This window comes from Linderina pennispora, assembly GCF_002104995.1.
Source record: "Linderina pennispora strain ATCC 12442 chromosome Unknown DL89scaffold_3, whole genome shotgun sequence".
NCBI classification, from domain to species: domain Eukaryota; kingdom Fungi; phylum Kickxellomycota; class Kickxellomycetes; order Kickxellales; family Kickxellaceae; genus Linderina; species Linderina pennispora.
Genome location: NW_024468251.1, coordinates 1281477 through 1309474, shown reverse-complemented (window position 1 = coordinate 1309474; position 27998 = coordinate 1281477). Strand labels below are relative to the sequence as shown.

At 55.3% G+C, this 27998-nt stretch overlaps 14 protein-coding genes across 14 annotated transcripts; 6 read left to right on the top strand and 8 right to left on the bottom strand.

Annotated features, from left to right (window-relative positions):
* Nucleotides 1–520: 520 nt before the first annotated feature.
* On the bottom strand, nucleotides 521–943 carry DL89DRAFT_217211 (P-loop containing nucleoside triphosphate hydrolase protein; the record flags this gene model as incomplete). The annotated part of the gene is made up of 1 exon (XM_040884326.1): nucleotides 521–943. A coding segment is annotated over one exon (423 nt), but the record flags the coding sequence as incomplete, so codon positions are not given.
* Nucleotides 944–3636: 2693 nt separating this feature from the next.
* On the top strand, nucleotides 3637–6205 carry DL89DRAFT_265930 (cytochrome P450). Its single transcript, XM_040886892.1, has one exon. The coding sequence runs from the start codon at nucleotides 3684–3686 to the stop codon at nucleotides 6018–6020; it is 2337 nt and encodes a 778-aa protein (XP_040745768.1). The 5' UTR covers nucleotides 3637–3683; the 3' UTR covers nucleotides 6021–6205.
* Nucleotides 6206–6485: 280 nt separating this feature from the next.
* On the top strand, nucleotides 6486–7121 carry DL89DRAFT_312283 (uncharacterized protein; the record flags this gene model as incomplete). Its single annotated transcript, XM_040890988.1, has 1 exon — nucleotides 6486–7121. A coding segment is annotated over one exon (441 nt), but the record flags the coding sequence as incomplete, so codon positions are not given.
* Nucleotides 7122–7197: 76 nt separating this feature from the next.
* On the bottom strand, nucleotides 7198–7945 carry DL89DRAFT_265929 (RmlC-like cupin; the record flags this gene model as incomplete). The annotated part of the gene is made up of 1 exon (XM_040886891.1): nucleotides 7198–7945. A coding segment is annotated over one exon (650 nt), but the record flags the coding sequence as incomplete, so codon positions are not given.
* A 1228-nt stretch (nucleotides 7946–9173) lies between these two features.
* On the top strand, nucleotides 9174–10087 carry DL89DRAFT_265928 (lysozyme-like protein; the record flags this gene model as incomplete). Its single annotated transcript, XM_040886890.1, has 1 exon — nucleotides 9174–10087. Exon 1 carries the CDS (start codon nucleotides 9242–9244, stop codon nucleotides 10085–10087), a length of 846 nt encoding a protein of 281 aa, XP_040745765.1. The 5' UTR covers nucleotides 9174–9241.
* A 95-nt stretch (nucleotides 10088–10182) lies between these two features.
* Nucleotides 10183–11024, bottom strand: DL89DRAFT_265927 (uncharacterized protein). The gene has a single exon (XM_040886889.1). The coding sequence runs from the start codon at nucleotides 10796–10798 to the stop codon at nucleotides 10415–10417; it is 384 nt and encodes a 127-aa protein (XP_040745764.1). The 5' UTR covers nucleotides 10799–11024; the 3' UTR covers nucleotides 10183–10414.
* Nucleotides 11025–11401: 377 nt separating this feature from the next.
* On the top strand, nucleotides 11402–11888 carry DL89DRAFT_265926 (uncharacterized protein). Its single transcript, XM_040886888.1, has one exon. It carries the CDS (start codon nucleotides 11490–11492, stop codon nucleotides 11838–11840), a length of 351 nt encoding a protein of 116 aa, XP_040745763.1. The 5' UTR covers nucleotides 11402–11489; the 3' UTR covers nucleotides 11841–11888.
* On the bottom strand, nucleotides 11402–15232 carry DL89DRAFT_321391 (Fumarylacetoacetase; the record flags this gene model as incomplete). Its single annotated transcript, XM_040891278.1, has 2 exons — nucleotides 11402–13276; nucleotides 13968–15232. The coding sequence occupies 2 exons, from the start codon at nucleotides 15230–15232 to the stop codon at nucleotides 11890–11892; spliced, it is 2652 nt and encodes an 883-aa protein (XP_040745762.1). The 3' UTR covers nucleotides 11402–11889.
* Nucleotides 15233–15473: 241 nt separating this feature from the next.
* Nucleotides 15474–16337, bottom strand: DL89DRAFT_265925 (uncharacterized protein). Its single transcript, XM_040886887.1, has 2 exons — nucleotides 16100–16337; nucleotides 15474–16038 (listed from the first exon to the last, which is right to left on the bottom strand). Exons 1-2 carry the CDS (start codon nucleotides 16277–16279, stop codon nucleotides 15481–15483), a joined length of 738 nt encoding a protein of 245 aa, XP_040745761.1. The 5' UTR covers nucleotides 16280–16337; the 3' UTR covers nucleotides 15474–15480.
* Nucleotides 16338–16869: 532 nt separating this feature from the next.
* DL89DRAFT_112210 (uncharacterized protein) lies at nucleotides 16870–17649 on the top strand. The gene has a single exon (XM_040883117.1). It carries the CDS (start codon nucleotides 16904–16906, stop codon nucleotides 17591–17593), a length of 690 nt encoding a protein of 229 aa, XP_040745760.1. The 5' UTR covers nucleotides 16870–16903; the 3' UTR covers nucleotides 17594–17649.
* Nucleotides 17650–18079: 430 nt separating this feature from the next.
* On the bottom strand, nucleotides 18080–19687 carry DL89DRAFT_244664 (serine/threonine-specific protein phosphatase PP1 catalytic subunit; the record flags this gene model as incomplete). Its single annotated transcript, XM_040885071.1, has 3 exons — nucleotides 19653–19687; nucleotides 19456–19525; nucleotides 18080–18954 (listed from the first exon to the last, which is right to left on the bottom strand). The coding sequence occupies exons 2-3, from the start codon at nucleotides 19505–19507 to the stop codon at nucleotides 18080–18082; spliced, it is 927 nt and encodes a 308-aa protein (XP_040745759.1). The 5' UTR covers nucleotides 19508–19525; nucleotides 19653–19687.
* A 917-nt stretch (nucleotides 19688–20604) lies between these two features.
* Nucleotides 20605–22473, top strand: DL89DRAFT_112110 (uncharacterized protein). The gene has a single exon (XM_040883115.1). It carries the CDS (start codon nucleotides 20710–20712, stop codon nucleotides 22369–22371), a length of 1662 nt encoding a protein of 553 aa, XP_040745758.1. The 5' UTR covers nucleotides 20605–20709; the 3' UTR covers nucleotides 22372–22473.
* A 185-nt stretch (nucleotides 22474–22658) lies between these two features.
* Nucleotides 22659–23828, bottom strand: DL89DRAFT_265923 (uncharacterized protein). The gene has a single exon (XM_040886886.1). It carries the CDS (start codon nucleotides 23652–23654, stop codon nucleotides 22767–22769), a length of 888 nt encoding a protein of 295 aa, XP_040745757.1. The 5' UTR covers nucleotides 23655–23828; the 3' UTR covers nucleotides 22659–22766.
* Nucleotides 23829–24461: 633 nt separating this feature from the next.
* DL89DRAFT_112201 (kinesin-domain-containing protein) lies at nucleotides 24462–27490 on the bottom strand. Its single transcript, XM_040883116.1, has 2 exons — nucleotides 27442–27490; nucleotides 24462–27303 (listed from the first exon to the last, which is right to left on the bottom strand). Exon 2 carries the CDS (start codon nucleotides 27289–27291, stop codon nucleotides 24625–24627), a length of 2667 nt encoding a protein of 888 aa, XP_040745756.1. The 5' UTR covers nucleotides 27292–27303; nucleotides 27442–27490; the 3' UTR covers nucleotides 24462–24624.
* Nucleotides 27491–27998: the final 508 nt, after the last annotated feature.

The window sequence follows — 27998 nt, the reverse complement described above, 5'->3', positions numbered from 1 at the left end:
TCCTCACGAAATTATCTACAGAGGCAGAAAGCACCTGCACCCAGAGATATGTGTTGATAGCCTCCGAATCGACAGACCTGCTGTTCTCATTCAACGCATCGAGCTTGTACCCTTCCGCGATATGGTCGACAATCGGGTAAAACACGGCCGAAAAAAGAAGCAGTGCAAGGACAGGCAACCCAAGAGTATCCACGACATACTTCAAGTTCCCCCAGTTGATATTCTTCCTCGTGTCGTCAGTTTTGGCAGGCTGCGTGTCTTGAGCATTGTCTGTCACCAAAGGCGCGCTGCCATTGCTGATCAGCGTGCTCACTGAGCTCACAGACATAGTGTCATTCTCGGGCTCGGGGTTCTGATCTGGCTCCGACTGCTCTGCAATTGTATGCACTCTCGGGTGCTCCTGGATCTCTACGGTGATCTGACCCTTATCGACAGTGATGCTCTGGTCGGCAAATGCGTCCAAGTGGTTAGAGTTCATCGACACTACACGTAACTTGTTGCCGAGCAACCCAGTGTTTAGCAAGACATGGTCTAGCAGATGGCGCTTGACCTGTGCATCAACCGCAGAGAGCGGATCGTCCAGGATGTATATATCTGCACGAGTATACACTGCACGAGCAAGCGCCAGCCGAGCCTTCTGTCCGCCCGAAATATTGATGCCGCGCTCGCCAATTAGCGTCATGTCGCGATCCGGCCACTGCTCGATGTCCTCCATTAGTGCGCAAGCCTTCATGACACGCCAGTAAAACGCTTCGTCAAAGTCGTGGCCAAACAGAACGTTGCCCCGCAGCGTGCTGTTCATGATATACGGCGACTGCTCCAGATACCCGATCCTGCCACAAACCGATGCAGTTCCAGATCGCATCCTCACTTCTCCGCACATCGCATGCAGCAGGGCTGTCTTGCCAGATGCGACACTGCCCTTGACTGACACAAGCTCACCGCTGCCGATTTTGAGCGATACGCGCTCTAGCACGTTCTTCTCCTTCACTGTAGACTCAAGTGACTGATACGTGAATGTGCAATCCTTCATCTCGATTGACGAACCTACCGCTGAAGTTGCTGGATGTACTGGAACACCGTTTGTGGGCTCGGTCCTTAGGCACCCTTCTATCTGGATGTTTGTGGTAATCGCCTCGGACAATGATCTGAGCTCGGATATGACGCTTTCCATATTATTGTTCGTCTGCGAAATCTGGTCTGCGACCTGCAGCAACTCCATGCTGGACAGTGTCCTGCCGCTCTGAATGTGCAGCTGCACAGTGAAGAAAACTGCCAGTTGGCTCGAAATACTTTGCAGGATGTCGTTAACGTTCACAATCACTTTCAGAGCCAGGTATGCCACGCGGCGATACCTCTTGGAGATTGCACTGCTGCCTAGCCTATCTGAATCCCTGTTGGTAGTGAGAGCCGGATCAAGATACCTCTGTTCCCAGCTATTGAATTTGATCATCTTGATATTCCTGTAGATTTCGGAAGAGTCCACTTGTTCAATCCACCCTCCGTAGTATGGACGACCACACCACTGCTGAAGCTGCCCAATTGCCCAGGTCAGCAAGGATAGAACGAGGGTAACTGCAATGGGTATAAAAGAAATCCCGCCGATTGCCTGGTAAGTCAGCCAGAGAGTAAATGTAGCAGTAGCAATGGAAGGTACTTCGAGGACTATAAATTCGAGCTGTCTGATCAGGTCATCCACCAACCACGTCAAATAAAATGACGTCTCACCGTGCTTCCCGGCTGTAACAAGCGGTACCCGAACCAGTTCAAATACGACTGCTCTTGATGCGCGATGTGCCTCTTCTGCTAATAGCTGGCTGATGCGACTAGACTGTGTGTTGACCAGCTGAAGCACTAGGGTGGTAAGTAAATACAGATATGGCCAGTACCATGCGCGATTCGACGATTCCTCCATACATTGGAGTGCCTTCGTAAATATGACCGACTGCATGACTTCAGAGATACGGAAGAGCGACTGCACAGCGAGGAGTGGGAGGTATGGACGCCACATCATCCGGACAATGGCTCGAAAGATAAAGAGGGTCTCGTTCTGGTCGTATTTGAACTCTTGGTGTGCTGTCTGTAGGCGGAGCCGCTCGGGCAGGGCCCAAAAGTCGTCGATAGTAAGCTCACGAATGTGCCCGAGCCGACTCAAAGCAATCTCCTTGGTGTAAAGCGTACTGCGAGCTACACTATGCAGATCATGCCAGCCTTGTGCATCGAGGTCAGCAGCAAGCAGACACAGATGCAGCAGGAACCCAGTTGCTTGCAGGGAAAGAGGAGTGCCACTGGCTTGAAAGAGGGCTTGAAGTCCAACGAGGTTGACAAGCCTGAACCCGAGCTGGCCATCAGTGTAGCGTGCTAATGCTGGCAGCATTGCAACAGACGTCTGATGAACCGCCCCAAACCAGCCAGGAATAGCCTGTACTGCCACAACAACGAGCAACGCATGGACGCACAGGGCTAGAGGCGAATCGAGGTGGTGCTTGCGATGAGGGGCATCCCGGGCCCACAAAACTCCCAGAGTTCCTAGCGCATAGAGGTGAACAGCAAGAGGCAGGTGCTCTTCAAATAAGAGCATCGCAAGAAGAAAATAATGGAAAATAGAGATGAGGAGAGACGATGCATACGTTAGACGACAGGGGTGAGCGAACGGATTATATCCCTACGCGCAGCTTCTCCTGGGGATATCCACGACATACATTCCAGGTCAGGTTCTGTCTCACACTCGGATTCTCTGTACCCTCATTGGTTTGGAAATAGAGTTGTCAAAAGTTGGCAACATCACCGCTTTTGAAATCTAGAAAGGCCGCAGCAGCTTGTGATTTCTTTTATATATTTAAGCCGTAGGTTTTTTGCTGCGGCTTTGTGAATAGAGAATTATGTATTCAAAGTGAACTCCATTTAACGAAAAATCAGTCAGTATACTCGTGTGGAAAGCAACACGGTGCACTGGATAGTTATGCAGCCTAATCGATCAACGAACTGAATCTATGTCCATACACAGAGGACGCCTGAATGTACCAAAGATGACAACGATGCCTGTGTTTCCACATCCCTACTCTTCAGTAGGTTATTTGATAAACAAAAGCTATGTTTGGCAGCCCCGACACTAGCCACGGATACCATCTCGCTTTCCTAGCTGATAACTCTACAATAACAGCAGACCATCTCTAGTTCTGTGGAGCCTGCTGGTGTACCTGTATTTTCATATCCTTATTGCGAAATGGCCCAATATGTTTCGTATCCATCTGATGATCAATAAGAGAGTAGACGCAGTCATTGCCTTGCTTCTGCGTGCTAAATGATTTGAGTTCAGTCTCTATCCTGCTATCGCTAGACCTTTCTAATGCTAGGTTAGCTAGTAACAGAGCGCTGGCACTGGCACTTCTCCGGTGCGCAATAGTGCAGTGTATGTGATATCTCCTAATTCTACTACCAGCGGACGACTATCTCAAGAGCTGTGAGGTCATTCAACTGCCTTTCATGCACATACGCCACACTTGCATAATGTATGGTGTAGTGTGTAGCATTGTGTCCAGCATCCAGTGTGGGGTTCCTGTGCATAACCAAAGTGCATTGACTATTTAAACACCCTTCCACGGTAGACACAACCACACTCTTGCCTTCTGACATTACTGATTTTTTTCACACATTATTGGCATACCATTTCATACTCTACCATGCTCTCATCATGCCCTGTTAGCCATGAACTCTCACCCTTATTCGGCGATAACGATGCTAGTTCCAAAGTCGAGTGCCACTTTTCCATCGTCGTCGAGAAAGGGAAACGGCCAGACAAGGACGGGTTTATCGTCTCAGTCTCTGCGGCTGATACAGATTTAGCGATGCTCCGCGCCAATATCGCCCAACGCTCAACCGGAATTACCATGCTCCCCGAGGCGGTTGCATTTGAGGATGAGGAAGGCAACGAAATCGTGTCAATTGACCAGGTTCAACGAGCGAGAGTTGTGTATCTCACCACACCTATTGCGGGACTTGAAGCGCCTGTGGTTCGAGGCTATCCAATTTTTGGTATTGCGCCTATGCTCTTTAGTGATATGCGTCAGCAGTCCATATCCTACTTTGACAGGTATGGCGATACCTTTTCTTACTACCTGCTCGGTGTGAAAGGGTATTATACTCGCGATTTGGCAGTCACCAATGCGACTATCAATGACAGCGAATATTTTGAAAAATCAATGGGCTATCCATGGTCCGAGCTCCACGAGCTGGGTGGAAATGGGCTGATTACCTCGTCGTCGGACGACCCGGACTGGAAACTGGCACACCGTCTGCTTGTTCCTGCATTCTCAGCTAGCGCTATGAACGTTTACGGTCACAAGATGGCAGAGATTTCTGAGCAGGCATGCGAGTGGCTCGACAGCCATATTGGCGAGCCAATTGAGATGTTCAACTTTGCCACCAGCGTTACATTCCAGATTATTGCCAGGATTGGGTTTGGCTTTGACTTCAACCTGCTCGACCCAGCTGGCACTGGTCAGCACCCGTTCACGGAGGGCATGGACTATTGCCTGAAACAGATGCTTGTTCGTTTTATTCTCACCCCGCTGTGGAAGTATCTGCCTATTGCTGCGAACCGCAAATTTGCTGAGCACATGCGCAACATGCGGGCCACGGTACAGCAGGTTATCGATGAGCGCCGCACCTCGCCAGATGCTGCAAGTATGAAGAAAGATCTACTTGGGTTTATGCTTAATGCTCGTGCACCAAACGAAGACGGTAACCTAGTTGGGCTCAGCGACCGACTTATCCAGGAGGAGATTATCACATTTGGGATAGCAGGCACAGAAACCAGCAGTTCGACTATATCTTTCGCTTTGCAGCTCCTGGATAAGCACCGCGATGTTCAGCATCGGGCGCTACAGGAGCTCGCTGCCGCTGGGATCACTGCAGACACGCCGCCGACAATTCAGCAAACTAACAAGCTGACCTATCTGACGCAGATTATCAACGAGACACTGCGCCTATTTCCACCAGTGCCAGTGTTGCTCCGCAAATGCAAAAAAGACTATATTTTGCCTGGCGGTATCATTATCCGCAAAGGCGACCAGTTACGCATTTATGTGTGGGGTTTGCACAGGGATCCGAAGGTATTTCCGGATCCACTCAAATTTGACCCAAACCGCTTTTCGCCTGAGAATATCAAGAACATCAAGCCCGGCTCGTGGGTCCCGTTTGTTTCTGGCAGCCGTGCTTGCCTTGGTCGCCAGTTCGCAATGATGGAACTGCGGGCTGTGCTAGCTCGCTTGTTGTCGAGATACGAGTTTCATGTTGTAGGAAACGACGAACCCCGCTATCATCCAGCTAAACTTACCACAAGCCCAATGAACCTCTTCATGACTGTCCAGAAGCGCACAAGCCTTCCAGATGCCAACACTCCAATAGCAACAGACGCTGGTGGTAACAATGATAATTACACCGTCGAGCATCCCGCTCTGCACCCACTTACGCACACGGTCTCTGCTGACAAGCTGCCGCGTACGTTCGTTGTGTATGGATCAAACATGGGCACCAGCGAGGACTATGCGACGCAGATAACCGGGCAGCTGAGGCGCATGGGATTTGCTGACATTACACTGCTGCCGCTGGATGACTGGGACTTTGCTTCAATGCAGTCTGCCGATGGTAGGCGCTCTCTGGTTGTGGCTATTACCAGTACGTACAACGGAATGCCGCCCGACAACGCCAGAAACTTTGCCAAGCTGCTCGACCAGGGGACCCGCACCGATATCCTCAAGGACGTCGATTTTGTACTGTTTGGCTGCGGCAACTCGCTCTGGCACACGTTCCTGAAGTTCCCGCGCCATCTGTACCAGCGCTTTGTTGAGCTTGGTGCCACGCCGCTGACTGAGTTCACGGCAGGAGATTCCAACGACGATCTTGACGATGAGTTTATGAAGTGGTCACTCCAGGTCGGAATGATTGTAACTGGGCACTACAGCTCCAGTGTCGACGCCTACATTGACGTCGCCACGAGCATGTTATCAGAAAATTAGTTGAGCCTTTCTTGTCCTTTTTCTTTGTCCCGGCCTCTACACAATTTGTAATCAGCCTATCCTCCCGACTGGCCTCCTTTACATACCTTGCTCTGACTTTCTAGGGCTTATTGAAATACATACGGCCTGCAACTTACAATACATTTTGTTCTTAGGTGCTGCTACCCATCCTCCTTCAAACACCTGTAATCTTTGATATAAGCCACGGCCGTACTTGCTGATGTTGACAGCAGCCCTACTACCCCGTTCAGATTGTCGTTGGAGAACACACCAATTAAAGTCAACCGCAAGTTGCAAGACGTCAAAACGAGCGGTCGCAGCACTCGGCATATCAAGATCGCTCTGGATGACACATCAGATATTTTGCACACGACTGGCAACCACCTGAATACCCACCTGGTCAATGTACTGAGTGTTGTACATGAGGTTTCTGCGACCCTAGAGCTCAATCTGGATGTGGTATTTGAGCTGGAGCATATTTCGTATGCTTCTCCCTTTGCTCACTATGCAGCAGCAGTTATCCATGACTGCAGATGCACCGCTGCTTATGCTTTCCAATATGTTTGCAACTGGAAGGAAATGCATTCGCACGAGCTGGTTGTTGCACTGAACGAGACTTCCGGTAATGAGCCTACCTATGATTCGCTGCGCAAAGCTGTTGAAGACGTCAACACGCTAGGCAAGCAGCCGGCTGACTGGAATGCATTCACAGCACAGAACCACACAGTTCTGGATGTGTCGCGCACGTATGCGCCACTGGTGCGCCAGATTCCATTTGCAGCACTGCTTCACCTTGTGTCAGCCATGGACCTTCCGCGGTACTCGATCGCCAGCTACCAGCTGGTTGTTGGCAATCAGACCCATGTTTCAATTGCTATTGTCAACCATATTGTCAAGGGTTATTGATACGGCGGTCTGGCAACTGGGTGCTTGGAATCTTTGGAGCCAAGCGCTTATGTACCTGTGTCGCATCTCCCAGCGTACGGCTTTTTCCACCTTCCGCTTTCATCGGATATGCCTGTAGTTTTCGTTGCCACTGGTATTGGAATTGCTCGGTTCCACAGATCCTTGCAGGAGCTGAGGTTTGCAGGAGTTGATGGTACTGTTGTATACTTTGGAACTATATATTTTCATACTCTGCGCTAGTCACAAAACATATTTATAATCATATTTCCGGTATTCCTGCCACTATGACGCTGCAACTTTCGCACAGTTGCTAGATGGAAATATGCAATTAACGCATTATCTAACTATTTACTTCGATAGACTATTTTATTACTCTTTGCCAGCCTTCGCACGGGCTGCATTGGCAGAGTCCGTTAGCTGCATGCGCTCCATCTGACCGGGGATGGATCCAAACCGCCCGGTTTCCATGTCCTCAAACGCCTGGTACAGCTCGTCCCTGGTGTTCATGACGAATGGGCCGTAGCGGGCAACCTTCTCGCCGATCGGGGTGCCGGCCAGGACCAGAACGCGCGCCTCCTCTGACCCAGCAGCTTCAAAGTCAATCGGCTGCCCGTCGGTTTTGATGACAGCCATCTGGCCTTCCTTCACCTCTGCCTTCTCGTTGCCAACCAGGATCGGCTCCGTGTGGAAGTTGTACACCATTGCGTCCATGCCGCTCGGGAGATCCAGCGCGTACTGCCCAGTGGTGCGCAGGTCCAGGAAGAATATCTGCGTGCGCGTGTCAATGTTGGCTGTGACATCTTCAACCTTGCCTGCAATGACCTTGATCCGTGTCTTTTCGTCGCTGGAGGTGAACGTGGGGATGTTCTCGGGCGGAACGTCCTGGTAGCGAGGCGCCGTCATCTTGTACTTGGCAGGCAGATTGACCCAGATCTGGAAGGAGTGCATAACACCGCCTTCCTTGAGCATCTTCTCGGTCGGCATCTCGCTGTGGATGATGCCGGATGCTGCGCTCATCCACTGAACCCACCCGGGCTTGAGAATTCCGTGGTTGCCGTGGCTGTCACGGTGCTCAATCTCGCCCTCCAGCACGTACGAAATGGTCTCCTGGCCACGGTGTGGGTGATCGGGGGCACCGACAGCCTCGCCGGGTCCATACTTTGTCGGGCCAAGATGGTCGAGCATCAGGAACGGGTCAACCATGTCCAGGCTGCCGGATGGTACTGGGCGGCGCACGATAAAGCCGCCGCCTTCGCGCTGGCGGTGTGCAGTGATGATTCGCGAGACCTGCTTAGTGATTTTTGTAGTGGTGGACATTTGTGCTGTTGTTGGTGTTGGTGTTGGTGTTGGTGTAGAAATACAAGGGATGTGTAGAAGATCTGGGAGTGGCTGAAAAGCTGGGAGACCAAGAACCGGTAGTGCCAAAATCAGCGCTTTTTATGCAGATCGGGCCAGTGTGGTGATTATTAAGGATTTGGTGGCCGATTTGTCATTCGGCTGGGGCTTTAGTCACGCATCCTGAACCAGCGTGACTGGCTGGCGCTCCAGGACAACTGCGTTAGTAACGGACATCGCATTACTAAACTGCCACTGCTCACTCTCGTAACGAGGCACAACCAGCACAAAGCGATATTCCTCACCAGACCCGTCTGCTTACGGTGCTTAGAGGATCGACTCGATGTTGGCGATGGCCCAGTACAGGAGCTGGTGGCTAAGACCGGGCCACTGGAGGTGGTTTGGAGTGAGATGCCTATGACCCGATTCCTTTGGCCTGCCTGTTCTCTGCCGACAGCCCACAAGCTCCCACGCTTGCCGACATGCAAACTGCTCGCATTGATGTACCCCCCAGCGATGACTGGTTCAACAAAAAAACAGGTGCAAAGTGAGACTCGTCCAGAAGCCTGCTGCGTCTGAGTGCTGGCTATCCCGGCGCCAAGGACCGGAAGCAGGGCCCAGACGTGCTGAACCCGTCGTTTATTTTTGGCCTGCAGACGAACGGCAATCAACCGAATCCTTCGATCGCCCAGCTTCTCCTTTGTGGACATCGCTTTCACCCACAGAGGCTTCTTGGCATCTCATCTCGTTTCCATTTACGAATGCGTATTTTTGGAGACCCGGTCGGAGCCTGCTGTCTAGGCTTTTCAGCGTGCGCTCGCCAAGCCCACTCAGGTCTCCTGAATGTAGCCACCACCCGGTAGCTATGTGCTGCTGCGAATATAAAAGCACAGGCGTTCCTCGCAGACATCACACTTTCACTACCAACAACACCAGCCAGCAATTCCACACCAGCCTCTCACCCCCACCTGCATCCAGCAATGAAGATCACTGCCTTTACCCTCGGATTCCTCGCAGCCGCTGCCTCTGCCGCGCCGGCTGCCGACACCGCCTCGGGCAACAACGCCTGCGCCAAGACGCTTGCGCTCAAGATCACCAACATTTACGAGAACGGCGACACCAACTTCCACTACGACTACTGCGAGAATATCAAGGACGGGCGCGGGTTCACCTCTGGCATCTCTGGGTTCTGCACCGGCACCGCCGACGCATGGGAGGTGGTCCAGCAGTACCACAAGCTGACAGGCGGCAAGGACTCCTTCAGCAAGTACGACGGTGTGCTGAAGAAGTATGCCCAGTCCGGCAGTGACTCGACCAGCGGGCTCGACGGATACTGCTCGGTGTGGTCGAAGCTGGGCAAGTCCGACGCAAAGTTCCGCAATGCGCAGGACGCGATCCGCGACAGCATGTACTATAACCCATCGCAGAAGCTTGCGGACCAGCTCGGACTCAAGCTGAGCATCAGCCGCGCGCAGCTGTACGACTGCGGCATCCAGCACGGCACTGGATCGGACGCCGACGGACTGGCTGGGCTGATCAAGACCACCAACGCGTCGTTCAAGGCCGATGCCAAGGGCAGCTCGGGTAGCACGCTCAAGATCAACGGCCACAACGTCGACGAGGTCGCCTGGCTGACAAAGTTCCTGCAGGTGCGCACCAACGACCTGCTCCACCCGAAGGAGAAGGAGAACGCCTCGGGCGCATGGAAGGAGACGCTGTACCGCGTAAAGTCGTACCAGTACGCTCTCAGCAAGAAGCAGTACAACTGGACCAAGTCGGTGCAGGTCCTCGACAACGATGGCAAGCCTGTCACAGTCTCGTGCTAAACATCCATCTATATTCTCTTCAATGGCATATCTACCGTATCAGTTGCTGACTCGAGATGCTACCATTAGCAGACCTCTTGTCTGGTCCCTCGGCATGCAGGTGTGCCGCCAAACTGTATATTGAGGCTGAAGTGCTGAAAACGTGGCATGAAATATTCTGTTGGCCTACTACATATACTGGCGTAAACGGTAGTTGCCAGCAGCTGTCTGGTGTTCAGAGTCTGAAGCCTAAAAGGTCCTTGATCCGCTGCATGGCCCTGTTGGCAGCTGCCATAGCCAGGATCGCTTGGGTGGTTGCTGACGAGGGTTCTTGTGTGGGTGCACAGCTTATCTCATAAAGAGAGCTAGACTCTCTCCAGAACTCAGCACACCTCGATTCAAAAGTTCTGTACATCTCGAACGTAGTCTTGCCAGTACATGAGTTGCTGATAACTGCCTGAAAAAACAGATCGCAGGATTCCGCAACTGGCCTGCATTCAGTTCCAAGTTCTGGTTTTCTGCGTGTTCTTTCTCTGCCTCCTCCTCTGCCTCCCCGGCTTTCTCCTTAGCCTTAATGGCTGGCTCAGTATGCCTACGAATCTCCCAGACGTGATCCAGGGGCTCTGGGCATACTGGTCCATCGCCATCTAACTCTCTCCACACCGCCAGGGACACCACAAACTGCGACTCGTACGGGGAGGGTGCAAGAAACCCATGTCGTGTGGGGAACATAGGAGATGGGTCTGTAGTGGCTGAAGCTGTCGAAGCGGCCTATGAGATTCTAGTTCGTTTCCTGCCTGTGCGACGTCTCGGCTGATGCTACTATCCACATAGCGAGGGAGCCCAAAGCCCGTGGAGCAAATAATAATGATGCTAGATGGCATGTAGTCAGAAAAGCTAGGGCTTAGAAGAGGAGAAAAAGAGAAGGCATCGAATTTGCGAATTTGCGCAGCATACCGCCTGTTTCTGGCCAAAGCCTTCTCCCAGTTTGCGACTTTCGCGCAAGCCTCCTTGCCATGTAGAAAACCGGCTACTGGTTGCCGGTCTTGTCTGAACCAGTCTTGGAAACTTGCTGCGTACTCTGCAGGCCAGAATGTGCCATTGCAACTGAGATGCTATGTGTACCTCCAATGCACAGCTTGTAGGTACCAGTTATGTGTGCAATTTCGCCTAGCAGGGTGTTCATCCACAAAAATCACGTGTATGGTCTTTTTTTTTTTGGAGTTGTTTAAGGAATTTGGCCAGACAACTCGCGGCATTCTGGAGAACCGGAAAAGGAAAGACCGTCCGCTAATTGGTTTATGCGTAGATAGTGGTTCGCTTGACACGAAAGGACTCCCAGAGTTTAGCGTAAGCTTTCTATCTCTCGCTGCCAAGAATTTCAATTTCACTCTCTTCACATTCCAACAGCAAAATCACTACAATGGACCAGACATTGGACGAAGTAAACAAGCACTGCGGCGAGCACGTCCAGGCATACGCATCATGCGTGGACGGACACGAGCAGACATGGAAGGTTGATTGCCTGGAGCTGCGCAAGGCGCTGACCAAGTGCACAGACGAGAATGTCACTCTGATGAAGATGGTCCGCATGTCGTGCCAGCCGACGATCGACAAGTACCAGGCGTGCCTGAACAAGAACTCGGACAACCCGGCCGTCTGCATCGACAGCCTGCGCGATCTGTACGAGTGCACAGAGAGTGTCGGCGAGATGATGGAGAAGATGAACAAGCTGAAGCAGCGGGCGCAGGAACCAGCAGTGGCAAGCGAGTAAGAAGCTTTTTTTTACAGTACAATATTGGAAACAAGTAGTTAAATAGCCCCTACACCGTGGGTGATGACGATGCCAGCGAGTCGCTGGCCATGGTGCTCATGAAGTCGGTGATGTCGGGCATGTGCTCAACGACGTTCTTGGAACGTGATAGGTGTAGGTAGAAGTCGGTGCCTACGCCCTCCATCGATACCAAGTCCAAGTCGCCGCCAAAGTATCGGGCCAGCTGGCGCGCCATCGGCAGGCTGTGGCCGGCACCAAACAAGGGCATGTCGGCAGCGTGCTTCATGAACGATATGGAGCTCATGGTATCAGTCTTGGACCGGGTGCTGGGCTCGACCGGGTGCTCGGTGGTGCCTAGGTACGACCAGATCGCATCGACCTGCGACAGCGGGATGCCGCCGCCCTCGTCGCTGACCTTGAATGCTACGTCCTCGTCGCCGCTCGCCATGATCAGCTTGACAGGCGGGAACTTTGAACCACGGTGAGTCTCAACAGTGGCCCGCAGCGCGTTCTTCAGCAGCTCGAACAGCAGGCTGTACAAGTGGTGCGGCACATACGTCGTGGTGGTGGTTGGCTGCGGTGCGATGACACGCACTACTGGCGGCGCAAAGCCGTAGTGCCGCTGGCACGTAATGCTGGCGTCATGGGCGGCACGCGTGGCGATCTCCAGCGGCTGGATAATCTGTACCAGATTGCGGCCGTGGTCGTGGATGGACATGTGGTCCTCAATCAGCAGCTGCGTGCCCAGGCTCATCGAGTACACCCAGTCAAACAGCCGCCGTGTCTGGTTCTCGGCGCACCGCCGCGTCGAGTCGCCGTCCCAGAGCCGCGGGTTGCGGCACTGCGGCTCGTTGCAGAACTCGCTGCACACCCGGTTGGCCGCCCACTGCTGCGGCTGCGCCGGCTCACCGCTCGCCGACCATGCGGCGGGATCGGTCATCACCATTTTGCCGCTGGGTGCCAGATAGGCCATCGGCGCCGACAGGTCGGGGTACGCCAGTGTTGATGACAGGTGATGCGGCGCCTTCCCACCCATTCGCCGCCGCCGCGCCGCCGAGGGCCGCAGAAATTTCGGCACAATGTCAGGATTCTCGTCGCGGATGGCTGCCGACAGCTCGCGCAGGCCCTGCGCCATGGTCCACATGTGTTCCCGGTACCGACCCTTCAACCGCCGCAGCGCATTGACGAACTGGGTGTTATTGTCTGGTGTGCTGGGTGCTGGTGTCTGGCTTACCAGCAGCGTGAGGTCGTCGGTGTATCGCTCCAGCAGTGTGCGCAGCTGTGGCACTTTGCCAATCTTGTACGGCGACGGATTCTGCTCCAGGCCGTTGATCGTCTGGCCAATTCGCACCGGCAGCTCGCGGTACAGGAAATTTGCTGTGAGCTGGAAGGCGGTGAATCCGTCCGTGCCGTTCTTGCGATGCTTCAGCAGGTGTCTACGATATTAAGAGGGGGTGATAAGCAACGTCGCCTGCATAAATCCTATGCGTGCGGATATGACGCATTTGCATCACTGCTTTTGTTTGCCCTACCTTCCAGCCGTGTAAAACTGACTGAGCTACATGGGGGAGATAAGGATGGATGGAGAAGATTAGCAAAGAATGTGGCAAGGTCCATCATGGCTGCCTAGTGCTGCTGCCACACGTACCGTCAGCTTTGTTATTTCTTTGGAGGCAAACCTCTGGAAGAGGTCCTGGCGGGCTTTTGTGGTCAGCATGGACTTTGAAGAAAACTCGCGGGCTACGGTGCGCTGGGCTCCAGTGCTAAGGCGGAAATATGAGGGTTGCAAAAAAAGAGTAGTAGCAGTCACGGAGAAAAACAGGAAGGAAAAAGAATGGTCAGATGAACGATAAAGCAAAGCGTTTTGACTTCTCCTCGGCGACGGCTGCTGCTGGCTTTTATAGGTTTCCAGTCTCCAGACCCAGCCGCCAGAATAAGTGCGCCGAGGGCTGCCCTTGCATGTGACCGCCAGTCACCTATCTATCTTCTGCCCGCATCGTCGCTGCCCGGGCCCTTCTCCAGCCCCGACTAACCAATCGCTAGCCCCAGCCCCCTCACAAGACAGGATCTACACTAACTCCCAGTGCGGAAATTCTTATTTTTTTCAAAGGATAACTGGCGTCTTACAAGTCGAGCTGCTTGGCCGGCAGGATCTGGCCAACGCACTCGCCAAAGCCGACCCGGAAGCCGTCGCCCTGGCAGAAGCCGGTGACCCGGACCTCGTCGTTGTCATCAACGAACTTGCGCGTGAGGCCCGAGTCGCCCAGCTTGATGTCGTTCTTGCCAGACCACGACAGCTCGAGCATCGACCCGAAGCTGTCCTCGGTGGGTCCGCTGATGGTGCCGGTGCCCAGCAGGTCACCCGGCTGCATGCTGCACCCGTTGATGGCGTGGTGGGTCAGCTGCTGCTTCAGCGACCAGTACATGTACTTGAGGTTCGAGTTGGTCAGCGCATAGTACTCGTCCGAGCCGCTCGGCTTGATCTCCACCTTGAGCTGGATGTCGTAGCCCGAGCTGGTCGAGTCACGCAGGTAGGGCAGGGGCTCAGGATCCTGAGCCGGCTGCGCAACACGGAACGGCTCGAGCGCCTCCATGGTGACGACCCAGGGCGAGATCGTGGTGCCAAAGTTCTTGCCCAGGAACGGGCCCAGCGGCACGTACTCCCAGGCCTGGATATCGCGCGCGCTCCAGTCGTTCATCAGCACAACGCCAAACATGCGCTCCTCGGCCTGCGCCATCGTCAGCGGCTCGCCGAGCTCATTGCCAGGGCCCACAAACAGCGCCATCTCGAGCTCATAGTCCACGCGCACAGACGGGCCAAACACAGGCGGCTTCGTCGCATCCGGGCGCCGCTGCCCGTTCGGCCGCCTCAGAGGCGTGCCCGACACCACCACCGACGACGCCCGTCCGTGGTAGCCCACCGGCAGATGCGTCCAGTTGGGCATCAGCGCATTGTCCTTGCCGCGGAACATCACTCCCACGTTCGTCGCGTGCTCGCGCGACGCGTAGAAATCTGTGTAGTCGCCGATCTTGGCCGGCAGGTGCATCGTCACCGAGGACTGCTCCACGGCCACGTCCGAGACCGACACGGAGCGGGCGGGGTGCGCAGAGTTGGTCAGGAACTCCTGCAGCGCAGCGCGAACAGCGACCCACACCGGCCGTCCCAGCGCCATGTATGCGTTCAGCGAGGGCTGGCTGAAGACCGCCTCGGCCTGCAGATCAGAGATGTGCGAGAACAGACCGTGCTTGGAAAGCGCCGTCAGGTCGAGCACGTACTCGCCGATGGCCACGCCCACGCGCGCCGGAGTAGACGCCGTCGAGAAGATGCCAAACGGCAGGTTCTGCAGAGAGAAATCGCTGGAGGGGGAGACCGGGACAAAAGTGCACGACATGGTTTATGTAAAAAAAGCTGGTTAAGAAAAGATAAGGTATGCTGCTTGCTGGCGCCGGCCCGCTGTGCATGTGCCCTTTTAAACCTGCGGCGGGTGGGCGATGGCCAGATACCTGTCCAGGGGCGCGCCTTCGTGGGTCAGGGGGATGGGGAGCAAGCGCCGGGCGATGGCAATCTATCAGAGCCGCCTGTTCCCACGCGTCCCAAAAAGGCAACGCCTTTACTGCTGCAGCTCGGCTGCTGGCCAATCTAAGCTTCCATGCCGGTGGCAAACACCTTGCGCTCCTTGCGATCGACCTTGAGCCGAGCCCCGCCAATAACACCGGCGACAAAGTACGTGATCCCAACGCCAACCATCAGGCACCCGAAAGTGACCGCGCACGGGAACAGCACCTTGGCGAACCTTCCTTCGTCGCTCTGCATCCCGACCAGCGTTGAGTCACCAAGCACAAAAAACGCTACGACGATCTGGCTGAACCCGAGCCCCTTCCAGCTGCGGTTGTCGTCGTACATTGGGAAAAAATAAAACATCTTTGGCAGCACCGCCCAGTCGCAGAGGACCAGGACCACCAGCGCGCCCACAAGGATGAGCCGGCACACGAACAGCGGGATGATGATTACGCCCCGCTGGTTGAGCAGCATGTATATTTCCATGGCCAGAATGACGCTTATTAGGAGCGCACTGATCCCCGTGTTCACCATGCGCAGGAGCTTGAGCGCAAATGTGTACTTTGTCGTAGGAATATGTGACACATCGACGTCGGTGTGCGGGATGCTAGGGAATCGAAGCGGGAACTGCCGCTCAGGCTTTTCGTTCGGAACCGCCCATGTCGCTGTAGATGCTGCGGTTCAGATGGCTGCCATGGACGCGTGCTGCCGAAGGTGTGAGCTTGATAGAGTAGTCTGGCGTGCTCTGACCATTGCTCGCGCCACGGAGAGTGTCGTCATTGTTTGGCCAATTTCCATCGGACAGGAAGTCGCTGCTAACCGACCTGTTTGCATCCTTTAGACCGTAATAGTCCATATTCGATCCAGTGTCGTATGTCATGCTGATTAAGTTAACGGTGAAATGCAGAAAAGTGATGCTGATGTGTGATAATGAAAAATATGTCTAGGAGTCGGAAGAGGCTGTCTTCCGTGGGTAGCCCCCATTGTATTTAAGAGCAGGGGGCTGCTTCAGACCACAGCACTGACATACCGATATTGCGGATATGTCAGGCACAGCCAGCAGCATCAGCACCCACTAATGCAGCTCAGAGACTTGCATATGCTCGGAGGCCAGCTACTGAGTTTGCAAATTGACTGACTCGCAGTGTCTGCTTTCGCAAAAGAAAACTGGACGTTGTTTGTGAACGATATAATGCCTACGAATGCAAGAGAATGCGCACAGACTTACGACCCAGAAATATAATTTCTGCTATTCAATAACGGTAAAAAGTCTTGTCGGCTTTATAATAGCGACGAGCAGATGTGAAAAATAACATCATATTTTTGGACATAAAGCGTGGTTCAGGAGACAGACTTTGCAGCGAGATAATGACGCTTGCCTCCCCCAGTGCCACCATTCTTGGAATCCAGTATAAAAGCGATCTCAAGTCCCCTCCATCCCGAATTCGTACCTCATCGCCCATTTATACATTTCTTAACGACACTTGCATTTCTCACGACTACCATGCCATTCTCAGCCAAAAGCATCTTCAGCGGAGCGCTCGGTATCGCCGGCGACGAGGTCTCAAAGTCCGTGAACCGGCGCCCCGAGGTGATCCTTCTGCGCAAGGTCCTGCCGTGGTCCATCTTCACCGCCCAGCACCTGCTCAATGCCTCAACCCTCCTCATGTTCGCCATCTACGAGCTCAAGACCACGACCCACCACTTTTTCCCGATCGTGCACACCGCAATCCGTGCCCTGATCATGCTTGTCGTATTTGCCACCGCCGGCTACTTTATCTTCACAAAGAAGAAGCACTGGGACATCTGGATGTCCCGCACCCACGCGCTGGGCTTCACCGGCATGAACGCCCTTGTTGGAGCCCTTCTCTCGTACGACCCAATGCTGCCTGAGATCCAGGAAGGCGAAAGCAAGAACAAGATCGGCCCGCATGCGAAGCGCATGTTTTATGCTGCAGAGGTCTTTGTCGCCGTGTATGTAATCGGGTCGCTGCTGGTTCTTTTGTTTACGTACAAGGCCCGTACCAAGCTGCCTGGACATGTCAAGCCGTTCCCCAAGGCTCCGGCCGATGACTGTGCTGGCACATACGCGCCGAAGCCTATGTCCACCACCTACCAGGATTCGAGCTACCTGTCAAGCACCAACAGCAGCAGCCACACCGTCGTGTCCGATCCCAAGTTTTCCTTCTTGTGAACATGGCCTCTCCCTAGCCCGCAAGTGACATCATACAGTCTCTTGGGTGTTCTAAGCGCAATACCGCCGTTGACCGCCGGTATTGCATCCTCATGTACTTTAGCATCATTTCTCATGTCCTCTTATGCATACCCACTACGGCATTTATGTAACTAAGCATGTGGATGTACTGAACCTGTGTGTGAGAGGTAGTCTTCAAAAAAACAGACATAAAAATAAAAGATTCAGCTAATGGGGCTAGAATAAAAAAATGACCCTGATAGAGCACAGGCATTCCGCAGCCTCTTGAAGACTGCACAGGCTCTCAGCATAGGCTAGGCTGGAAGGGGAGGGATGAAGCAGTAGGAAGAAGAGAGAATTTGCAACACCTTGAAAAGAGACCGACAATAAGAAAAGTTTAGACACATAAAAGCCCACCAAGAAATTCATCTCCGCAACGACTCTTGCCAAAGCGATTAGTTTTGTTGTTGTTGTTGGTTCTGCTGTTTAACGGCGTCGGCCACCCCTGGGCTTCTTCTCCGCCGGCTTCAAGATCTGGAACGAGCACATCAGCGTATCATCGACTGACATCATGGCTCCGGCATTGTCAAACTCTCCGCAGTAGTTGGGTGCAGAGAACAGCGTGACCAGTTTCCTCTTTGCAAAGAATTCATAGCCATCTTCGACGACCTGGTGAGCACGGCACACCAGGTCTAGGTCGTGCCGCTGCAGGAACTTGTACACAATGTCGGGGCCAAACGTGAACGATACGCCGCGGTCGTTCTCGCTCCAGCCGTTGATGTCCTTGTCGGGGTCCGACCACAGGAGATCGCACAGCAGTCCGGTGTCCGGCACGTCGGTCGGGCGCATCACCCGCTTGATCTGGTCCATGCTGATCAGGTCCGGCGACAGGCCGCCGTGCATCGAGAAGATCTTCTCGTCGATAATCGCTGCAATAGGCAGGCAGTTGAAGCAGTCCGTGAATGTCTTCCACAGCTTAATGTTGTACCGCCGCTTGCACTCGTCGTAGAACCCGTAGATCCGGTTGATGCTCGCGCACTCGTGGTTGCCGCGCAGAATGAAAAAGTTCTCTGGGTACTTGATTTTGTACGCCAGCAGAAGGCATATTGTCTCCAGCGACTGCTTGCCGCGGTCGACGTAGTCGCCCAGGAACAGGTAGTTCGCCTCTGGCGGGAACCCGCCGTACTCGAACAATCGGAGCAGGTCGTAGTACTGTCCATGGATATCTCCGCAGATCTTAATCGGCGCCTCGAGCTCAAGCAGGATCGGCTGGCTGATAAAGATCTCACGCGCTGTCACGCACAACCAGTGGATCTCGTTCTCCTGGAGCTGTACCTCCTTCCCGGGTCGCGAGCCACGCACTATTTTTGCCAATGGCAGGAGCAGCCGGTATTGTTAGCACGTGTGAAATGTCAACATTTTTAGCTGTTGCGATTTTTAAAAAAAGTCGAAGGTAGTAGAGCCGGACGCTACACACACAAGAGACAGAACATACGAGCGTGGTTACGGCACCCACTGACCCACTGCTATGATTCACATAGATGTGGGTACACTGCTTAGAGATCGGCCAGCTGACAGCTGCAGCATAGGTGCAAGGTGCTGCAGAGAGTTATTTACGTTTCAAATGCATTGCAATTTCAGCATCACAAGCACGCGTCGCAGGGCCACCAACAGCATGGATGAAATGAGGTATTCGAGGCGCTTCACGGAGTCGCACGGAGTCACACGGAGTCACACGGAGTGTGCGTATGTGGTTCTGCAAAGGCCAAATTCGGACACGCCAGGGGAGGGGAGAGAAAGGAACAGAACACAGCAGCAAGCTCAGCCAAAACAAGCGCAGTGCCGTAGCGGTGATTCCTTACCTTCCAACAGACGCTGGATAATAGAGTCGACATTCACGCTGTCATCTGCCATGTTCGTCCGAATGAATAACTATACTGGAAATTCAAAATGTTCAGAGCTGTGTTTTCTACTACATAATCCGCGACCGAAATGCAAGTGGGGCTGCTGGGACGACCAACGAGACGAAGCGCTATTGCGACGGGAGAAATGCAATTACCTTTTAGTAAGCCAACAGGAGAGAGGGGTTGAAGAAATAGAAGGAAAGGGTGGGGGACGATGTAGGAATTGGACAGGCAAGAGAAAAGAGAGAGAGAAGGACGAAGAGAAGCTGTCAAGGAGAAAGAGTAAAATAAAAATATTTTGGAGCGAGCAGAAAAGAAGGGAAAAAATTTTTTCTTGTCCGTGTTCAAAAGCGGGCACGCCGAATATTTTTGCGTCTGCCGCCGCACTTCTACCGTACACACACCGCATCCCGGTCGCCGGTGGACTGTGCCCTGGCAGCCCTGTTCAGCTGCTTTGCACAGACGGCGCATCGCTCGAACCCTAAATGATGCTTAAAAATGCCCTCCCGCTTCTGTTTCCTGCCAGGCCCGTCTTGCCACACGGGTGGGTCAGCAGCATGCAAAAAAGCGAGAGCCAGATGACAACAGTGGCACACCCGCCACCGGCGATGCTGTGATCACGGCATCGAAGTTTGATCTGGCTGATTTGCAGCTGCAGCAGCCTTCGAGGTCGGCCAGCTGTGTCGCATGCCTGTCGGCCGTTATTTCAAGGCTGCCATTTGCACACTCTGAATTGCAGGCTCATCTCCGGTTCTTCCGTCTTTGCAATTCGACTTGCGTTTCTTTCCTCTCAGACCAGTTTTCCCAGTCCTTTTCTCTCTCTTTCTATTCTTTGACAGAGAAAATTTTCTTGTCCTTTATACCTTGTTTTCCCCTTGACGGGTCGCTATATAACCCTTTACGCATCCAGAGCTCGGCAGAGAAACACGCGCTCTCGCTACGAGCACTGCACAGAGACTTCGCTTGTACCAAACACACTAGTGCCGGCACTTTGTTCCACATTACATACCAAGCAGGTACGTCGCCTTTGCTCTTGTCTTGCTAAGAAAGTTGTTGGAAAAAAGAACGAGTGCATTCTCATCAGCCTAGGCTGATATCATCAAGACTTCGCCCCCACCCACTCTCCCTCCCCCGCTCCCTTTCCCTGAACACCTCTGGTCTATAGGAATAGGCATCGGCGAATTTTCTTGAAATCAGGAAGGAAAAAGTATTATGATGTCAGCGAACACTACAGCTCCGAATGGCCCTGCGAACATGCGCACGTCGTCGTCGTCGTCATCGTCGACGAATGGATCCAGCGGGTCGCAGTTCAACCCTGCGCCGCCGGCAGCACCGTTCACCAAGAGCGAGCGGCCAGCATCGGAGATATTTTTTGCCAATGCGCCACATGCGCTGCCCGAGGCCGAGAGCGTAGACAAGTGGTTTGAGAGCCTGACGCAGTTTGAGGACATGCTGGAGGACATGGCCAAGGTGAGCCTGGACCCGGTGTTCAAGGACGAGCTGAACGCGATTGACCAGTGGTTCTCGGTGCTGTCGGAGCCGGAGCGGACGGCGGCGCTGTACTCGCTGATGCAGCACTGCTCGGATCTGCAGGTGCGCTTTTTCATCACCATTCTGCAGCAGATGCTCAAGCTCGACCCGAACTACCAGCCGCCAGCGGTGGTTGACGACGGTGGCGCGGATCAGAAGGAGCGCCATTCGATTGCGGTCCAGGGGACGTACAACAAGCTCGCAGCAGGCCAGGGTGGCGTGCGCATGAGCTACGACGGGCCCATAGGCTCGTACCCTGGCGGTCCGCACGCGCAGCAGGCAGTGGTGGGCCAGAAGGGAGCCGGGTGGGCGGTGGGCGGTGGCAACGCATCATCGGACAACATCCTGCTGGGCAGCAGCGGCGACGTGCATGCAGCAGCAGCGGCCAAGTGGGGGCTGAGCGGTGCTGCTGGCGGCTCGGCTCTCAACAGTCCGATGCCGGTGGACATGGCGCGACGCAGCGGGCTGGGCAGCACGGGTGAGCGACCCAAGAGCTCGAACGAGGCAGATGCGAACCCAGACTGGCGCACGAACCGACAGAGCACGGGCAGCAACCTGGGCGTGGACATGCAGCTCGGGGTGGCCGGGTCGCGGCGGCAGAGCAACAACGTGTTTGGGCAGCAGGGGACGCCGCGTGGCAGCATGATTGACATGGAGCCCAAGGACTTCCGGTGGTCGTCACTGACCGACAGCCTGGAGCCATACGGCAACCTGGGACCGGACCCGAATGCCTCGGCGCTGGCGCAGATGCTCGACAGCAAGGTCGATCTGGGCACATCGCGCGGCAGCATTGCGACCAGGCGCTCGATCAGCAACCGGCTCAGCATTGCGGTCAAGTCGCCGCGCGACACCATGCAGCTGGGCGCCTCGATAGGCTCGGCGCTGGCGTCGGCGCAGCAGTTTGCGCAGCCAAACGCGGCCATCCGCACACCCAGCAGCGGCTACGGCGCCATGCACTACCAGGCACGCGCCCCGCCGCACCAGGCCCCGCACACGCCGTACTCGGCCGCCCGCATTGGCGCTAACAACGCCGGGTCGGCGGCCAACTCGCCGTCGCGCGGTACGTTTGCAAGGCACGGCAACCCGCCGCAGTCGCCAGCTGGGCCCAAGCCGCAGGACGTGGTGGACTTTGAGCTGATCAAGGATATCCCAGCATGGCTGCGGTCGCTGCGCCTGCACAAGTACACCGAGTGCTTCGGCGGGCTCGAGTGGACCGACATTGTGCAGATGAACGACGAGCAGCTGCAGGCGCGCGGCGTGTCGGCTCTGGGCGCCAGGAGGAAGATGCTCAAGGTGTTTGAGCTCGTGCAGGCCGAACTGGGCAGCAAGAAGGACGGCGAGTGAGGAAAAGCCACCACTATTATTGTCTCGCCAGGGACGATGTTCAATGTTTTTGTCTCTACTGCCAACACCAGTTTTTTTTCTTCAAAGGTACACTAGTGTTTAGCATTTCTGTTGCTGCCGCGAGTGGAGCGGGTCGTGTGGTTCCTATCTATAGACCACACTGCCCCTCTCCCCAATTCCGCACTTTCAGTGGGACCCGCGAAAATGAAAAGTGGAACCGGCGGATTGGTGGTGGGGAGAGGTCAGAGCCAGATACGCAGCAGCAAGCAAGCCTGCGCTATCACTAGCGAGTGTGGTTTCCGGTTTCAGAAAAACCGCCGTTGTATTGAAAACGCTAGAAATACAGGAAATGCGAAAGATTAAAAAAATGTTGTACAGTAACTGGGAGGGCTTGTTCACAGCTGCCAGCGCGCAATCTCGTTGAACTTGTGCGGGACATCCAGCACCGGCGACTTGTATGCGAGCTCATAGAAGGCAATATCCCACAGGTTGCGGGCGGGGTCGAAAATATCCGGGTTATACAGGAAGCTGCGCGCCAAAGCATCCAGGCGCTCAGCCTGCTCATCGGACATCATATTGGCAGTCTTGACATGCTTGTTGTAGTACGCCAGGCTAATATGGCCGATGCGCTTCGGGCGGATATGCGGACACGCCTCCTGCTGCACCTCAGCGATGATTTCGCGGAACACCTGCGGGGTATCCAGCACCAGCTCGACCTTGTGAGTGCCGTGGTGCGGGTAGTCATGCATGGTGTTGATGGTGCGCGCGCACGGCACCACGCCCCGGCCCACCAGGGACTTGGCGCGCCTATGCAAAGCACAGGCAATCCGCGACACCGTGTGGCCAGAGGCGCCGTTTGAGTCGTCCAGGTCAATAAACCCGGTCATCGAGATATGCGGATGGTACTGGTGGGCCTCGGTATACCCGACCAGCTCAGCCGATGCCCGGAAAAACTCCTCAATCGCCAGATACAGCGCCGAGCTCCGGCGGGGCTCCAGGTATATTATCACCTTGCGCGGCCCACACGTGTTGTGCCAGAAGGCAAGGCTCTGCAGGGGCGACGGGCTGAGCATCGAGGGAAGGGCTGGCAGGGCAGAGTACATCCTGTCCTCGCTCTGCGCGTCCTCGTGCGCTGATGTCAGGCGGCCGAAGGGCAAAGAGAAGGCGTTGGCCGTGCGCGCATACCCAACTGTGGCAGTGAGCTCGGGCTTGAGCAGGGCTTTGGGCAAGGCAATGTGCTTTGTGTGGTCAAGCGGCCCTAATGCGGAGGAAAGCGCATGCATGGTAGGTGGTAATACAGACATAAGGGTGAATAGAAGAGCGAGGGCGGATTTGCAATAGAAGAGCAGGAATAGAAAAGAGAGGGGTATCTTTGTGACTGCTAACGGGCAGGGCGGCTGCTGCTTATATACGAAGGAAAAACTAAACGACCTAGTGATTCAAGAGTAGGTGCTCTGGTGGGGGGCGTTGTTTATAGATTGGGTAATGCGAAACACAGGGGAATTCAAGCCAAAGCGGCCAGAGGCTTTCGGGTGTGCCTGACCACTGACAAAAAAAGCCAATCCACCCAATATCGCCAGTGCGCCATTGGCCACCAAACGTGAAACCCGCCTTCAGGAAAGGATATTTGCTGGTATTTTTATACCCAGTGGCGACGCAAAAAATTTCTGGCACGGTTTTCGTCGGCGTGGTCGGTTTGATGGCCGTGCAACTTGATACGCCCTCCTCATTCGGCTTTATCTCCGAGGGACAACAGGGTGGAATTGCGCTCTCGCATGATTTAGCGGTCCGGTTCTTTTCTGCGTGCTCGCCGACTGCGTGAGAACCCCAGGGCGGAATCGCTCAGCAAGCCAGCTGCAGTGTCCATGAGCAATGTTCGGACGTGATGCGTGTCGGTTTCTGTGTGCCCGGCCTAGTCTGGGCCTCATCCTCTATGTGGGACCAGCACTACATGGTGCAATAGGAGCAAGGGCTGATAGGGAGAAGCCGGATTCACACGAGAATAAAAACAAGGCTCATGGCCTGGTGGTTTGGCGCCATTCTGGCAGCATGTGAAGGTTCCTTTTTCTGACACAGCGACAGGCAAAAATTATCCACCTGGGCGCGGAGAAATAAAGGTGGCATGAAGCGCACTGACCACCACCCGTGTCACCAGGCGTGCAGCCCCTGTGGTGCTGATCTCGCGAGCAGAAAAAGAGGAAGGCACACCCCCAAAGGTCATGCGATTACCAACAAAGGAGAAGTTTAAATCAGCTAACGCTCGCGGCTCCACACAATATTGCGGATCTCGTTCCGCAGGTTCACCACCGACTGCTGCTTGCGCTCCAGCACCTCGTCCAAGTGCTCCAGGTACTCCATGGCCTCATGCATCTTGGCATCCTCCACGGTGTCAAACACCACAGCGTCCTGCAGGCGCGTCACACGGCCCGAGGCCACATCCAGGTGGTACTTGTCCGACAGGCTCTGCTGCCAGCTCATGGCCCGCACCTGCGCAGCCTCGCCGCGGGCATTCTGGGCCAGCTGCGCGTAGCTCAGTGCAGTGTAAGCGCTGATCAGCGTGGTCTCCTCTTTGCACGCCTCGGTTGTCGCCCGGATCTCCGCGCGGTGGTGTTTCACAAACGCATCCACGTCCGCCAGCCGCAGCCCGGCAAACGCTGCCTGCCCGTCGCTCGAGCTGGGCGGCGGCGAATGCCCAGCTGACGACGACCCCACTCCGCCAGTTGCCGACGACGAGTACACCGGCGACACCACCTGCCCGTTGCGTGGGCGGTGCTCCTCGATCGCCGGTGACGGCGGCGGACGGACTCGTGCATAGGCGCTGCGCGGCGGCTCCTCGGGCGGTGCAGTGCTGCGTGTGCGAGCCAGGATGCTCGACAGACGCGAGCCCTTGCTGCGCGCAGCCACCGGCGACTTGGGCAGGCGCGTGGCCACGTAGCCCTTGGCGGCTGGCGATCCGTAGGCGCGTGGCGCCATGCGCACGTCCTCGGCAAACGCCGGCTGTTCGTCCAGAATCGACGGCGCGTCCTCCGACATGGCGCCCACATCACCAAATGATTCGCGCGGCGCGCAGTCCATCCGCTCGATACTGCCCTCGACTGAGTCGGTTTGCATAAACTCGTCGTCGTCGCCGTCATCATCCTGCATGTTCCACTCCTCGGCGCGCTCGGCCGAGTCGTCCTCGTACCCGTCGGGATCAGCGCCGTAGTAGTCGCCCTCAGGGATGGTCTCGTTGATCGGTGAGTCAACGTCAGCGGTAGCTGCGCTGCTGCTGGCGCCCTTCATGGCCTTGACGCGGTCGGCGTACCGCAGTGTGTTCAGCGTGTTGTCGCAGTTGGCACTGTTCGGTGAGATCGTCGCCACCATGCATGCACGCGAGTTGCCGATGAACGAGTCCTTCAGCACCTGCGTCAGCTTGCTACCGCGGAACGGCTGGTGAGCCTTGTTGAGGTCCAGCGCGCGGATGCACTCCTTCAGCGCCAGTAGGCTCTTATTGATCTCCGAGCCCTCCTTCAGCGTGCGCTTGTCCACCCGGTCCCCGCGGTCTGACCCGCGCTCGTTACCGGCCAGGTCAATGAAGCTCAGCTTGCCATGCATCACCGGCCGCCGCCCCGACACATCCTTCAGCGAAATCTGCAGGATCGCATGCGACCGCGACGAGTCGGCGTTGGCGCCAGTCGACCCGGTGCTGCGGCACCCGTTGCCATACTCGAACACGCTCATTAGATCCTCCGGCGACTGCACCAGCACCTCACGCACATTCTGCACCACCACGTTCTGCTTGGCGTCCTCGCGAGCAAACAGCTTCTTGCGGTCGTTCAGCAGATCATACAGATCAACCAGATAGATCTCGTAGAACGTCACAAACGCCTGTAGGTGCCCATGCTCCGGCCGTGCCAGCAGCGCAAACAGATCCTCGGCTGCGCGGATGTACAGCCCGTCCTGCACGTCCAGCATCGTGTATGTCTTGCCGCTGCCCGTCTGCCCATAGGCAAAGCACGTGGCATTGCCCCCGCCAAACACATACTCCACCAGCGGCTTGGCCGTGCGCTCATACACATCGCCATTGGTCGCCGTCTCGCTGAACACTTCGTCAAACAGGAACCGGCTCTCCTCGATATACCGCGTCATGTCCACCTTGACCTTGGGCTCCATCACCGACATCCCGCGTCGGCCCCGCACCACCGCCACATCCTTCTCGCCGCGCTCGCGCTCGCGGCTGCTCAGCGGCCGCTTGCGCACACACACGCGGATTTTGTCGTGCAGATTCGAGACTGTCTGTTCACGCGACACTGCCCCACTCTCCCGCCGTGCCGTGCGCGGGCGCCCAATCATGCTGGTCCGCCGCCCTGCCGTCGTCGGCCGCGTCGGAATCCCATACGCATTGACCAGCCCACCCCTGCCACTCTGCCGCACAACGTGCTCCAGGTCCTCATCGCTGTCGCCTGCCCGCTGCCCTGCCGCAAACGAGCTGCTGCGCTCCAGAATATCCGTTAACGACGCGTGCGTCTGCACTCGTCCCACGGTCGCGGGTGCTGCCCCTGCCACCCGGCGCGGCGCCCGCGGTGTCTCATCACCCCGTCCAAACATGCCCTGTCCGGGCGTCAGCGTCGTCCGCCGTCGCATCCCGCCGATCGCTGCATTGCCCGCCGGAGGCAGCCCCTGCCGCCCGATCGTTCGTGGAATCCCCGAGCTCGACCCGTTCGCCTGGCTGTACAGGCTTGTCGTGCGCGGCGCCCGCACCGTCCGACTCCCCGCTGCCGCCAGCATCTGCCGGTCGTTGTCGCTATCATCGCCATTGAACGTATTCGTGCGTCCGCGTCCTTGTGCCGTGTATCCGTCCGCCCCCCGCCGCAGCGACGCAATCAGCTGCTCGAATCGCTCTAGCTCAGGGCGGTGTGTGACGCCCAGCCGCGGTAGCATCAGCGTTTCCAGCTACAGCAAACCAAATGCATCAATACTGTGCTGTCTGCTGAATCCAAAGAAAAAAAAACAAACAAATCGACCCTGCCTATTGTTCCGGCACTTGGCCGCTTCTCAGATCATATCCTCCTGCCTTTCTCTGTGGCTTACCTTTGCAAGCTCGTCAAGCGAAGTGATGCCACTGCTGTACAGTCTACATATATTAAGAAGCCCTCCCTCCCAGAATGGTCAGTCCCTGCGCCTTTCCGCCATACCTACTGCATACAACCCTAGGAATAGTTCTAACTTACGATGGATAGTGGTGTTCCAGCTCCATCCCTTTCAGCGTATTGAGAAAGTCATTGGAACTCATTGTGCCCTGCTGATTCGCTTCACCCTGCTTGAAACTAATTGGAACAAGTCTGTGTGGTATTATGAAAGAAAAAGGAAAAGGTAATGGACCAGAAAAGCCTTTTGCAGACTGCTTCGCGATATGCTAGTGGGAGGGGGTTTTTTGTAAATACAAATAAACTGCACAAACTTTGAATGAGAAAAGCAGGGAGGCGAGAAATGGTCCTGGTTCTTCTAGACATGATGCTTGCTGAGGGGAAGGAAAAATCTTTGTTTCTCAGCTCGCTATTGCAACGTGCTGCAGAGCCAATCACCGATCGTTAGCGTGTTGACAAGATAATTTTGTAAACATGAATATCGCTCGGTAACATTCTTAG

What these genes read in the sequence shown, in the direction of transcription:
- DL89DRAFT_265930 (XM_040886892.1), top strand. Translation starts at nt 3,684, where the DNA reads ATGCTCTCATCATGCCCTGTTAGCCATGAACTCTCACCCTTATTCGGC.
- DL89DRAFT_265927 (XM_040886889.1), bottom strand. Translation starts at nt 10,798, where the DNA reads ATGTTCCCCACACGACATGGGTTTCTTGCACCCTCCCCGTACGAGTCG.
- DL89DRAFT_265926 (XM_040886888.1), top strand. Translation starts at nt 11,490, where the DNA reads ATGGACCAGACATTGGACGAAGTAAACAAGCACTGCGGCGAGCACGTC.
- DL89DRAFT_265925 (XM_040886887.1), bottom strand. Translation starts at nt 16,279, where the DNA reads ATGACATACGACACTGGATCGAATATGGACTATTACGGTCTAAAGGAT. An exon ending in TCACACCTTCGGCAGCACGC is followed by an intron (nt 16,039 to 16,099) that starts GTCCATGGCAGC and finishes CCGAACGAAAAG; the next exon opens with CCTGAGCGGCAGTTCCCGCT.
- DL89DRAFT_112210 (XM_040883117.1), top strand. Translation starts at nt 16,904, where the DNA reads ATGCCATTCTCAGCCAAAAGCATCTTCAGCGGAGCGCTCGGTATCGCC.
- DL89DRAFT_112110 (XM_040883115.1), top strand. Translation starts at nt 20,710, where the DNA reads ATGATGTCAGCGAACACTACAGCTCCGAATGGCCCTGCGAACATGCGC.
- DL89DRAFT_265923 (XM_040886886.1), bottom strand. Translation starts at nt 23,654, where the DNA reads ATGCATGCGCTTTCCTCCGCATTAGGGCCGCTTGACCACACAAAGCAC.
- DL89DRAFT_112201 (XM_040883116.1), bottom strand. Translation starts at nt 27,291, where the DNA reads ATGCTACCGCGGCTGGGCGTCACACACCGCCCTGAGCTAGAGCGATTC.